General features: G+C 35.5%; 1 protein-coding gene across 7 annotated transcripts in view; it reads left to right on the forward strand.

Annotated features, from left to right (window-relative positions):
• Positions 1-14,076, forward strand: part of C2CD6 (C2 calcium dependent domain containing 6) — a 150,162-nt gene that overhangs the window by 128,344 nt on the left and 7,742 nt on the right. For all 7 annotated transcript variants that reach the window (XM_058709186.1, XM_058709130.1, XM_058709168.1 and 4 more), the window contains one exon: positions 13,838-13,912. In XM_058709186.1, coding sequence (XP_058565169.1) covers positions 13,838-13,912 — 75 coding nt within the window. The remainder of the gene's footprint in view (positions 1-13,837; positions 13,913-14,076) is intronic.

Consider the following 14,076-nt stretch of genomic DNA (forward strand, 5'->3'; position numbering starts at 1 on the left):
AATCCAAAAATAGTAATTCAAATATCTTATAGGTGTCAAGTTGTCAAGTAGTATCCTATTGTAGTTTTGATTTGTGTTTCCCTGATGATGAGTGATGTTGAGCATCTTTTCATGTGTCTGTTGGCTGTCTGTATGTCATCTTTGGAAAAATGTTTATTCATGCCTTCTACCCATTGTTTTTAATGTTTATATATTTTTGAGGGACAGAGAGAGATGGAGCACAGGTAGGGGAGGAGCAAAGAGGGAGGGAGACACAGAATCAGAAACAGGCTCCAGGCTCTGAGCTTTGAATATACTTTGAATATACTTTTGAATATACTGTGCCATTCCCTTCAAGCCTGTAAGGTACTGTGGAGAGATCTGCAGCTAGCCTTCTGGGTCTTCCCTTGTAGGTTAGGGATTTCTTTTTTCTTGCTGCTTTTAGGATTTTTTTCTCTATCATTATATTTTGCAAATTTAACTACAACCTGTCTTGGTATTGGCCTGTTTTTGTCGATTTTGATGGAGTTCTCTCTGCCTCCTGGATTTGGATGTCTGTTTGCTACTCCAGATTAGGGAAGTTTTGAGTTATTTCCTCAAATAAGGCTTTTGCTTCCTTTTCTCTCTTATTCTTTTGGTACTCCTATGATACAAATGTTTTAATGTTTGATAGAGTCATTGCGTGCTCTAAGTCTATTCTCATGTTCTATAATTCTTCCTTCTCTCTTTTGTTCAGCTTGTTTCACATTATTTTGTCTTCTATATCACCAATTCATTTTTCTGCTGATTCCAGCCTGCTTTTCATTGCCTGAAACCTTTTTCCAATCTCAGTTATTGCATTCTTTATTTCTGATTCTTTCAAAACTTTTATCTCTGTGATAAGGGTCTCTCTGATGTCTTTCATCCTTTTGTCAAGCCCAGTGAGTAACCTTATGATTGGTGCTTTAAATTCTCCATCAATCATGTTAGTTGTTATATCTTTTTCGCTTGGATCTCTGGCTGTGACCTTATCTTGTTCTTTCATTTGGGATGAATTCCTCTGTCTTGGTTTTGTCTAAGGCTCTGCCTTTTTCTCTGTGTTAGAAATGCCAGTTATATTTTCTGCACCAGAGAGTAATAGCTGTATGAGAAGTGGCCATGTGGTTTCCAGGGCCTGGTGCATCAGGGAGTGTCTCTAATGTGTACTGTGTGCGCTCTGCTGTTGCGTTTTGGCTGCTGTATCTTTTAGGCTGGTCATCTGTGGAGGTTCTCCTTGCTTGCAGTGGACAGTGTTTGGTCCTTGCCCAGAATGTGGTGAGTTTAAACTAGGTGTTCTCTGTTCTACTTGTTAAATGAGACCTGATAGTTCTTTTACTAGAACTGAAGCCCTACAGAACTCTTTGTTTGGGAATGTGGTGTGGGTAGGGGTTTTGCTGGTTTCCGGGGTGGGGCTCACTGCACTGGGACTGAGGCAAGCTTGACTGAGAAGGGAAGTTCTGCCAGAGAGCAGAGGTGTAGAACTTGGTGAAAGCAAGTTAGGCAGCCTGTGTCAATGCTGGATTGCTTCTCCCAGGTGACTGTGATTATGCTGAGAGGTGGGGAGGGAAATGGCTCCAGCCAGCTTCTTTGTCCATGGAGAGAGATCCTCCCGCATGCTACCTCTCAGGGACTGACTCCAAGAAGAGCAAATAATCTCCCCCCTTGTGTGCCCGAGGTGTTCTTTAAATCTTTGCTTCCATGCTGTCTGCCCCCAGGTTATTTGGGCCCTTCTCTCCAGGAGATGGGCAGTGCCCTCAGTGCTCTATCCCAGCCAAGCTGACTGACCTTTAAAACTCTAAGCTTTAAGCCACGCTGGTGGCAGACTCACAAAAATCAGCCCCTCTCTTTTTCCCAGCCAGTGGCTTTGAGGAAATGTTCTCCTTGTGTGATCCCCTATGTGTCATACTCTCTCTCAGCCTTCTCTGCAACTATGGCTCCCTCCCCTCTGCAGTACCCATGATCCATTTCCCCTCTAAACCATGTCTCCACACTTCCTGCCTTCTTCAATGTGGCCTCTTATCTCCCTTTAGTTGTATAGTTTGTTCTGTCAGTCTTCAGGGTGATTTCTGAGGTATTTAGGATGATTTTTTAAAAATTTTATTTTTTAAGTAATTTCGACACCAAACATGGGTCTCCAATTCACAGCCCCAGGATCAAGAGTCACATGAAGACACCCCTAATTAGGATGTTTTGATAGTTATCTAGTTGTGTTCACATGACGAGATGAGCCTAGGGTCTTCCTACTCTGCTACCATCTTCTACACCTCTCCTGATTAAATACAACTTCTATCTGAACTCCAGCTCTTTGTAAACATAGACAAGGTCATTCTAAAATATATGTAGAAAGGCACAGGGCTAGCATAGCTAAAGTTATCTTTAAAAAGAAGGTTAAAGTACGGGGTATCTTTTTAACTGATGCTAAGTCCTACTATAGAGCTACAATAACCACAAATTAAGACAGTGTGCTGTTAGAGCTGAGAGAGACACAAATATCAATGAAACAGAATAAATATGCCAGAAATAGACCCACAAAAACATGTCTGATTTTTGACAGTTATGCAAAAACAATTCAATGGAGGAAAGATAGCCTTTCAACAAGTGGTGTTGGAGCAACTGGACATCTGTTGAGAAACAAAACCAAACTCTGACCTAAGTCTCATGCCTAAAATAAGAAACAATAATAAAATCAAATACTGGTGAAATGTTGAGAAATTGCTCATGGGAATTAAGCATTTTACAGCCACTCCTGAAAATAGTTTGGCAGTTTGTCAAAAAACTATGCAACTGCCATGAAACCCAAGAATTGCACTCTTGAGCATTTATCCCAGAGAAATTCTTATATTCACAGAAAAATATAAACACAAATATTCATAGCAGCCTTATTCATAATAGCCAAAAAGTGAAACAACCCAGATTGTCCTTCAATTAGTGAATGGCTAAATAAACTGTGGTACATCCATACCATGGAATAACAGTAATTAAAAGGAACAAAGTATTGATATATACAACTTGGATGAATCTCCAGAGAATTATTCTGACTGAAAACAGCCAATTCCAAAATGTTATACACTGTATGACTCCATTTATATAATATTTTTGAAATTACAAAACCATACAAATGAACAGATTAGTGGTTCCTAGGCATTAAATAGGGAGTGGGGGCAGGAAAGAAATGGATGTGACTGACTATAAAAGGACTTTAGGGATTCTTGTGGAAATGTTCTACATCTTGACTGTATAATGTCAATATCCTGGTTATGATATTCTACTACAGTTTTGTAAGATGTTACTATTGAGAGAAACTAAATAAAGGGTTTGAGTTCTATTATTTCTTACAACTCATGGGAATCTACAGTATTTCAAAATAAAGAGTTGAATTTTTATAAAGTAAAGAAAAGGAAAACTTACCTTAAATATTGTCCTTAAGGATGGTAGTCAAACCTGTATATACAACAGATAAACTGAACAAGATAAATTCAGTTGGTAAGCCATAAAACAGGTTATGTATGAATAACAGAATTAGAAGTTTAAAAGAATCTATCGCCTAGGGCAATAAGCTTGTAAATTGAAGACATCAGAATTCTAGAACAAATTCATAAAAGTCTAAGGTAATTGCTTCACAAAGTCACAAAATCTTCAGAATTCTGTGGGGAAATAAACTTTGAAGTTGTTTGAAGTTAAAAGAAGACTTTTTTATGAACCAAGGTAGACAGTGTGTTAAAGAAATGCAGTATTTTGAGACAAACTTCTGGAGTGCTGATCTGAATTGGAAAGGACTAACAAACATCTCTTTCAACTCATAGCTCATTCAGGTGACAGTCTTTCAATAATTCCTTCACATTTTTAGATCTCCTTCATAAATTAAGACTTTCAAGATATAGCTTAGTTTGTTTCTATTTAAACCTTGACAATGACAGGATGCTAAATCATTTCCCCAAAGGTCAAGATGCAAGAAAGGTGGGGAGGAATGGGGAATTTGATTTTACCTACCAATTAAAGGCAGTGTTTGGTGATGGTAAGAGAACTAGTATGATATAGTAAAAAGACCTTGGATTTTACAGGCAAAAATATCTAGGTTCAAATGCAGATTCTTCCACTTTCATGGTCATATAACTTTGGGCAATTTACATCTGAGTTTCAGTTTTGTCATCTGCAAAATGATTATGCTATCATCTATTTCAAAGAATTTTAAAGGGCTTGGAACATAATGAATTTAGTCACTTACTAAATGGTAAGTATTATCTTTATTCACCTGTACAAGTATACCATAGGATAAATATGAAAAGTAGACTTGTTGGATCAAAATATACGAGTGTTTTTAATTTTGACATAAATCCTGCAAGATTATCCTTTAAACCATATTTACTAATTTGTATTTGCACCCAAAATGTAAGAAAATATTCACTATTCCACACCCTGTTCATTTTAGTTTTTGTTAGTTGTCCACACAAAAATGATATTCCATTGTTATTTTAATTTACATTTTTCTGATTATTAATGAGTGAACAATTTTCACCTGTTATCCATTTGTATTTCTGTTGACTCAGCCTGTATATGCAAATTGGGTGTGTGTTTATATGTGAGAACGTTTTATGTATTTCAAATAACAATGCTTTGTTATCAATACTGTTTGTTATCTATGTTTTTAGACTTCTTTGGAGTCCTTACAGCAATTTTAAATTTTTATATTGTCGAATCTGGCACCTTTTCCTTTGTGGCAGTTAGTTTATAATTTTTCTCAGAAGGTATTTCCCCTTCCCAAGATTATGTCAGTATTTTCTTAGATGTCTTTCTAGTACAGGTTTTTTATGTTTACATGGGTTTAATTCACTTATACTTTTTTTTCTGGTATGAGGTAAAAATCTGATATTTTTGTTGAAATAGATAGGCAGTTATTTCAACACAGCAAGCACCCTCAGAGATATTGCAGGTTTGGTTCCAGACCACCACATAAAGTGAATATCACAGTAAAGCAAGTCAAATGCATTTTTTGGTTTCCCAGTGCATATAAAAGTTATGCCTACATTGTACTGTAGTCTATTAAGTGTGCAATAGCATTATGTCTAAAAAATGCACATACCGTAATTTAAAAGTACTTTATTGCTAAAAAATGCTAACCATCATCTGAGCTTTCAGTGTTGTAATAAATGATCACAAATCAGCACAACAAGTAGAATAATAATGAAAAAGTTTGAACCACTGTGTGAATTACCAAAATGTAACACAGAGACACAAAATGAGCAAATGCTCTTGGAAAAATGGCACTGATACACTTGCTTGACACCAGGTTTCCACAAATCTTCAATTTATTTTAAAAAAGCAATATTTGGGAAGTACAATAAAACAACACATGATAAAATGAGGCATGAGTGTACATATTAGTTGTCCATATAGTTAACATATTTTTGTCTGTCAGTATCCCTTCCTGAGGATATCATCCCTGCCTCAACTCTGATCCTTGGTGTAGTTGACAAACTTGATACTGTCTCTGTGGCTACCAGGATAACCATATAATTTGATATAAGAATATTAAGAGAAATCTTTATTCTTTTATAGCAAGAGCTAGCTGTGATCTAAGAAAGAATGCATTAAAAAAAAAAAAAACACAGAGCAAGAAAGATATGAAGAGATAGTGACTTGCTCACTTGAGTCCCTGGAACCAGATCCTCCCTAGTTATATCAGCCAATTTCTTACTTTCTTTTTTCTTTTCTTCTCTCTTTTCTTTCTTTCTTTTCTTCTTTCTTTCTTTCTTTTTTTTTTAGGTATTTTATTGCTAAATAAATATATTTTATATTTTGGGTTATAATCCAATACGATGTTATTGTGTGTGTGTGGGTGGGTGGGTGGCCATTAGGAACTCTTTCAGTATGTCCTGTGTCCCTTTGACATGCCCCCATCCTTTTGTTTTTTGAGCACTTTCCTACTTTTTGTACTATAAGATGTTCCAGGTGTATCTTGTATATCTCTTGCCCCAGTCCTAGAATCAACCATTTCTACAAGGATCCCTGGTTATTTTTACTGGAGAATGATACTTGAAACCAGGCTCTGGGAACTGGGTGTGTTTGTTGCTGTTGTGTCTAGGCTTTCTCAGAGGACAGTTAATATATGTATGTATGCAAACCCAAATATTTAGATATATTTATACTTGTTTCTGTATGTATCCAACTCTCTATATATTTTTCTAAGTTTCTACTGATGTCTCTGAACTTACTCCAGTATCACTGAGTTATTCTAACCCACTTTTCTTGCTTGTATCTAAAGTAACTTCTCTCTCCCACAGTGAGAAACCTGCTGTCATCATCCACAATTCATTTATTTATTTATTCAGCCCCAATATGAATGCAAAGCAGTGTCAGAATTACTAAATTATACCATACTCATGAAGAACAAATTTACCTTCTAGTGCACAGTGTTTATGTACAGTTTACTTTGTCTTTAGCCTTAGAGTTTCCACTTATTGTCTATTGAATTTGTCCTATCCCACTTGAGTCAGTTTTGCAAAGACATCCTTATATGCGACTGGCACTTTTCCAGACTGCTTATTATGATCAACTAGCCATATTGTTCTGTACCTTAAATTTTCATGTGTTATCACATGACTGCTTATTATGATCAACTAGCCATATTGTTCTGTACCTTAAATTTTCATGTGTTATCACATTGCTTGTACAACCTGTATATCAAATTCATTACTTTAAATGGCTAAAATATTCTTATCTTAATAATAGCCAATAGTTTTTATTTAAAGTATAATTAACACACAGTGTTATATTAATTTCAGGTGGACAACATATTGATTCAACAATTCAATACATTATTCAATGCTCATTATGATGTGTGGTCATCATCTATCACCACATAATGCTGCTGTAGTACCTTTAACTATATTTCCATGCTGCAGCCCCCTACAAAATGACTTATGTATTTTACAACTGGAAAATTTTTCCTCTTAATTCCCTTTATCTATTTTGCCCATCCCCCCTACCTGCCTCCCTCCTGACAACCACCCGTTTTTTCTTTGTATTTAAGAGTCTAGTTTTCTTTTTTTGTTTTGTTTTTCAGATTCCACATGTAAGTGAAATCATGTAGTATTTGTCTTTTTCTGTCTGACTTATTTCACTTAGCATGATACCCTCTAGGTCCATCCATGTTGTCAAATGGCAAGATCTCATTCTTTTTTATAATAATAGCCAATACTTTTATCACAAGTTACTGTATTAGTATCCTAATACATTAACTCATTTAATCCTCATAACAATACTGTGAAGTAGATATTTTTACTTTATTATATATGTGGTAAAGGTAAGTCATGGAGCAGCTAACTGATTAGTCTGAGAACATCTAGAAATCAAGTGGTAAGCCTGGGTTTTGAGCTGAGGCAGACTGAGTTTGAAATCTGTGCTGTAAACTAGTAGATTCTATTGTCTCTCATTGTGAGCCTGTACAAAAATTATTCAATCAATTTCCTATGAAAAATGTCCTATGTAACTTTCTCTCTCTCTCTCAAAAACAAAACAAAACAAAACAAAAACGTGAGTACAAGCCCTGCTTCAGGTCAGACTGAGCCCTGCTTCAGGTGAGCACAAGCCTCACTTTGAGTGAGCTCAAGCCCAGCTTCGGGTAAAACATGACCCTTGGGTGAGTGCTGCTTCTCTCTCTCTCTCTCCTTCTCACTCTGCCCCTCACTCACTTGCTCACTTGCACTCTCAAAAAAAATTAAAAAGAATGCTCTTTGTATTTTTTTATAAGGTTTAAGCTTTTATGTTCTCCTACCCCTCAGCTTTTTTTTAAATGTTTATTTATTTTTGAAAGAGAAAGAAAGCATGAGTGGGGGAGGGGCAGAGAGAGGGAGGTGGACACAGAATCCGAAGCAGGCTCCAGGCTCTGAACTGTCAGCACAGAGCCTGACCTAGGGCTTGAACCCACCAGCCATGAGATCATGACCTGAGCTGAAGTCAGATGGTTAACCAACTCAGCCACCCAGGCACCCCTCAGCTTTTTTTTTTAAATTCAAACTACACCCAGAGAGTCCCCCCAAAATCAGTCTGCATAGAACGGTATAAATGAAAAGTAAAAGTCATTCTTCTCCACCTATAACCACACTATCAGTCACACTTCCTCCAGACAACTACTTTTAACATTTTGCTTTGTAATTCTTCCAGTGAGTTTTATTATAACTTATGTAGTTCAAATTCTATATTATTTATCAGCTAATCAACTTCAGGTAGAATGTGTTGATATCACACCCTGAAAGATGATTTAGAGCATTTATAATGTTTCAAACCTTCCTTCTACAATGTTTCTTCTCAGTTTTATTAGACATTATTTTTTAAATTTTTCTAATGATTATAATGCTCTGATTAATATTTTTTGAAAAATTCTTGTTACTATAGGCATTATTTATCAATTTCCTATTATGAAAGATAAAAGTTTTTTTAATGTTTATTTATTGATTTTGAGAGAGAGAGAGTGGGGGAGGGACAGAGAGAGACTGAGAGAATCCCAAGCAGTCTCCACACTGTCAACACAGAGCCTGATGTGGGGCTTGAACCCACAAATTGTGAGATCATGACCTGAGCTGAAACCAAATCAGATGCTCAACCAACTGAACCACCCACGTGCCCCAATGTAAATATATTTGTTTTAAATTTCATTTTCTGGGGTGACTGGGTGGCTCAGTCAGTTAAGTGTCTGAATTCAGCTCAGGTCATGATCTCATGGTTCAAGAGTTCAAGCCCTGCATCAGGCTCTGTGCTGACAGCTCAGAGCCTGGAGACTGCTTCAGATTCTGTGTTTCCCCGTCCCTCCCCGCCCCCCCTACTCATGCTTTCTCTCTCTCAAAAATAAATAAAAACATTAAAAAAATGTTTTTAAATAGCTTAATTTTCCTGTCCCTTCCATTTTCTTTTTGATGTTGTTATTCACATATTGTCATTTCTTTGTCAAGGTTTCTAGTACATTCTATTGTTTTGCTCTAGTTAAATCTCCTATGCTTTGTTTATAGAGCATATAGAGTCTATTTTAAATCTAAGAAAAATTAATTTATAATTGTTACAATATTTATGACGTTACAATATTAAAATATATATATATGTTATATATAATATATTATTATTATATAAATGTTAATCTCTGCTGAACCAAATAATGTATATGGTAGATCCATGAAAAGTAAATGTCACATTTCTGCTTCTAGTGAAGATGGAGTTTACAGGGACATGATTTATCTTTCTGCCTTAAACAATAAAAAAAAAACAGGAAAAAAATATGGAAAGGCAGTTTCAGACAATGGGAAGATGGCAGCATGGGACTGTGATTACTTAGAGAAAAGGACAAAGTGAGCCATACAGTCATACCAGTTTACTACATAGCAGCACAAGGAGACAGAACCAAAACAGAGCTTGGAAGTCTCACTGAGTTGAAGAGATGGATATTGGACTTTGGCAGGCAGAGGCAGAATTTGTGGAGTAGAGTACCAGAGAGGAAGGAAATGTAGAGCAAGAAATCTCCAGATAACTGAAGGAGGTCCCCTTCAGTCATTGAGTACTAGACTGAGTACTCATTCACTGACGAGTGAAATACTGGAGGCAAGAAAAAGAACCATTGAAAATGTTAGGTAGAACATTCTAGGAGCTCGTATAGCTAGAAATAAACCATTTTCCTATATGCCAAAGAGGAAAGACTCATAACACATGTGACAGAAAATAGAAGGCTATCATCTTAGTAGAGAGACTAAGTCATCCTTACCTTAAAGGCGTTTGGACAATGCCAACACCAATAAAGCTTAAAAGCAAACTTCAAAAGAGTCCAACTGTTTCTATGTATATTAATGTACATCAAAATAAAGTAAAATACTAGATTAAAGAAGAAAGCAAAATCTAGCAACCAAAAATGTAAAATTTCTCAGTCTTAGCATCCAGTAAGAAAATAATAAATACATACAATGGTAAAATGTACGTGTAATTGGAGACTCATAGGAGAAACTTAAAAAATGTATTTGAAGAAATAATATCTAAAAGTTTTTCAAATTTGATGAAAGGTGTAAACTCACAGACCCAAGAAGCTCAGTGAACCTCAAAGAGAATAGATCTAAAAAAATTCTCAGACATATCATAATCACATTGCTGAGAATCAGTGGTAAAGAGAAAACCTTAAGGGGATGGGAGAGGAAAGCACATTTATTATAGGGGGAGAAATATACAAATAACAACAGACTTCATGTTGGAGACTATGCAAGGCAGAAGGCTATGGAATGTCATTTTTAAAGTAATGGAAGGAAAAACCTCACCAATCTAGAATTCTTTAAAGAGTGATGGCATTTTTCAAAATAGAAGTTAAGAAACCCTTTCAGCAAGCAAAGTCTGAGAGAATTTATTGCAAGAAGACCAACACCACAAGAAATGTTAAAGGAAAGTTACAGCAACAAAATGTTGGAATAAGAAGCTCCAAGTTCTTGTTCCCTTGAAGAACATTGAAAAAGCATTCAGAAGCTATCTGAACAAGCTTCATAGGAGCTCTGGAAAACAAAGTTTATGGAAACCAAACAAATATCCAATGAAGAAAAAGCCATCTTCAAAATATTGGGAAATTTCATGGCATTTTTACTCACTCTTGCTCTATCCCCTATGTTATGGCAGCACTCTTGGTCTTGAGCAGTGTCAGCCCAGTTCCCAGTTAACTTCATTGAACTAGATAGAGCATAGGAAGACCTTTTGTGCAAATCATTGTGTGTGCATGTTTTAACCTTGCTGGGTGGATACATGAAGGCCTGACTAGTTCAGGTCTATCTCATATAACTTGGAATGCAGGCTGGTCAGTTAGGTCCCTGTCAAATGAGTCTGCCTCTATTTTAAGATACTTTCTCAGAAGATTCTCCCAACAACTTCCAGTTATGTGTAGTTTGCCAGAAACTTGTCACATAGTTACCCTTGTCTTCAAAGGACACTGGAAAATGTAGCTTTTTTTTTTTTTTATGCAGGGGACATTTCTGCCTAAATGCTAAAAAAAATTATGTTCGTGAGATCATATATATTGTGGTAAGGCAATTATTAGTCTTTGTCACAGAGAACAAGAAACAAGTTAGAAGAGTAATGTTTGGCAAAGAGATGATAGTGGCTTGTGCTACAGTGGTAGGGTTGATGGTGAGATGTGATTGGACACTTGATATATTTTGAAGGCAGCAACCACAGGACTTAATACTGGATTAGATATGGATGGAGAAGGAGATAAATTAAAGAGTTATACTTAAGTTACTAGCCTAATAATTCAGTAGATGGTAGCACCATTAACTGAAGTGAGAAAAGACAGAGAAAGGTCAAGGTTTTGTGGGGGTTTTGGAGGGGAGGGAGGGGAGCAGTCTTAGTAATCCAGAATTCTTTTTTGTATATGCTGTATTTGAGATGCTTATTATACAGCTAAGTGGATATCAATACCTTTTTGATTATCTCAAGATACTATTTAGAATTTTTTTCCAAGGATCACCCTCCCCTCACATTCCTCAGAAATATCTCTATTTACTCCAGGGTTTGTTCTGTTCATATTAATTCTTCCCTTCCATGTATTGATTTTCCTCATATATCTGGTAAACTTTGTTGGCTCATTTTATATTTGCGAATGAAGTAATATGTTAATTGTATAGGTATGCTCTGTGTGACAGGCAGGCTTCCCTGGAGGGTATATGGGGATGGAAGAGGGTAGGCAGGATGGCTGGGGACCCAACAACATTTCCAGAGAACCCATGTGTTTAATCTCCTAGATGGAACTTCCTTTTCTTTCTTTTTATACCCTTTCTATTACCTGATGTGGAAATGTAAGTGACAGCAAGCTCTACTCTGCTTCCCCATCAAGGCTCAAAACTCATAGGATCTCCACCTACACAGATGGCTCACTTTCTTTAGAAAGATGTTTTTTTTTTCTTTTCTTGATGTTTTGGGTGAGTGACTGGGAAAGACAATGCTTCCAGCAATATATGCTCTGTATTCACTGAGATAGAGAAGATCCAGCTGTTCTGAATACAGCTCTTTAATTAATAACTATGACAATTACACCATTATCTGATTCTCTTTGTATATGCTGACCTTGAATTTATTGCTTCTCAGGCCCACCTGAGTTCTGTTGTTTAAGGCTCTAACTTTCTTGATGGGGATTTTCATTCAATTAATTTCATTTTCTTTCATATTTTCTAAATTTTCTCAACTCTCTAAATCCTTGTGTCTCACCTTATTGATTTCCAGTATTTCCATGAGACTTTTCTTTTTGAAATATTATTTTCTGTTAATTTACTGGAACCTTGGGAGGTAGGAAAGAATAGAACCACATGTTCAGTCCATCATCTTAAAGCTCCTATATTGGTTTGTTTTATTGCCCTTTTCTAGCTTCCTGAGATGAATGCCTAAAGCATGTCTCCCCAGTATAAATGTATTGGAGTTTTTATATTCAGTAGTGTTCCATGTTCATCTAAATAATAATACAGAGTTAAACAGAATAAAAGTTAATAGTTTCCTATTTCCTCTCCTCCAGAGATGTTAGCATTTTATATCCTTTCATACATCCTTTCATGCTTACATTAGGGAGGAATTTTTGTGTCTTTTACAAAAAGGAGATTTTACATATATATATGTACATACACACCCATATACATACATACATACACACACATACATACATAATCACTATTCTTCCATTTCCTTGTCATATTTCATTTATTTTTAATTTTTCTACTAAATTTATTTAAAATAATGAGATTTTAAATGTTAGAATTTAAACTTTTTAAGGGAAATTCAAGCAAAGAAAAAAGCAAAAGAACAGGTGTGGAAAAGTCTGAGATATATTTCAAGAACTCAGAGTTAGACACATTTGTCTGAAAGGGAGAAACCATAATGGGGAATATTGAGAAACTTGTAGAAATAATTTAGTCAATGTGTTAAGGCAATTAAAAATAGCAAAAGTGGTAAGGTGCTGAAAATTTAGGAATAAAGTTGTGTTATTAACTGCTTAATATTAACACATAAACCAAAAGTGTTACAGATGGAAACATCATTCATTGAAATGTTATTTTAATTAACTTGGTATATATGAACATTCTGTCTAAAGGAGATAGTTTATCAGCAAGTGGCTTGTAGTACTATGTACTCTCACAGTGATGGTGTCAAGTTTTCTCTAGATGAGTTGTCAGTATGGATGCACATTACTGCAGTCTTGATTGTGTGATGGAAAATTTAGGACACCTAAGATTTAGGCTACTAATCATCTGGGTAACTTGGGGCAACCAACTTCAACTTCAGATCTTGTATAAAACGAGGAGGACTGGAATATCTCTAAAGCACCTTTCATCTACAAAAATTCAGTGGTTCTGTGATTCTATACCTGCTCCTGTACACCCTGATCTAGCACCAAGTGTTTCCTTAGTCAGCGTTAAGTACCTATTTAGCAATTACAGGTTAAAGAATCATTGAAAGTGCTATATATCCCAATATCATATCAAATGCCATTTATTATCTAAAGCATTTTACAACCTTTTAAAATGAGATTACATTTGTTCTGATAATTCTATTTCTTTTCTATTTTGGTTTCTGCTTGACGTTGCTCTGTATTGTTTTGATTTTATAAATTCACTAGGCTGAATATACTATCAAGGAAGCTAAGATTATATATGCAAATGTATTATATATGTATAGATTTCTTTGATAATTGGCAAAGTAAATTATAGTAGTTATGAGAAAAATACTTATTTAGGTTTTAAATTGTTATATCTTTAATAACTATTGAAAGAATAAAATTATCTTGGGAAATATCCTTGCATAACAAGCATTCTAAAATTAAAATTTCTCTTTTTATAAGGTGATTTTTTCACCAAAGGAATATATTTCACCATCTTTCAGACCAGAATATATAGAATTCAAACCAAAATATCAGGTGAGTCCTGAATTATCCTATCCCAATAACAATTATATTTAAATACTAGTTTTCTCTAACACTTTAAATAATTCAATGGTTCCTAAACCAGACTACCCATTAGAAGCATCTGGCTATCTTTGAAAAAATACATGTTCTCAGGTCCTACCTCTGACCTGATGAAA

This window comes from Neofelis nebulosa, chromosome 2, assembly GCF_028018385.1.
Source record: "Neofelis nebulosa isolate mNeoNeb1 chromosome 2, mNeoNeb1.pri, whole genome shotgun sequence".
Taxonomy (NCBI): domain Eukaryota; kingdom Metazoa; phylum Chordata; class Mammalia; order Carnivora; family Felidae; genus Neofelis; species Neofelis nebulosa.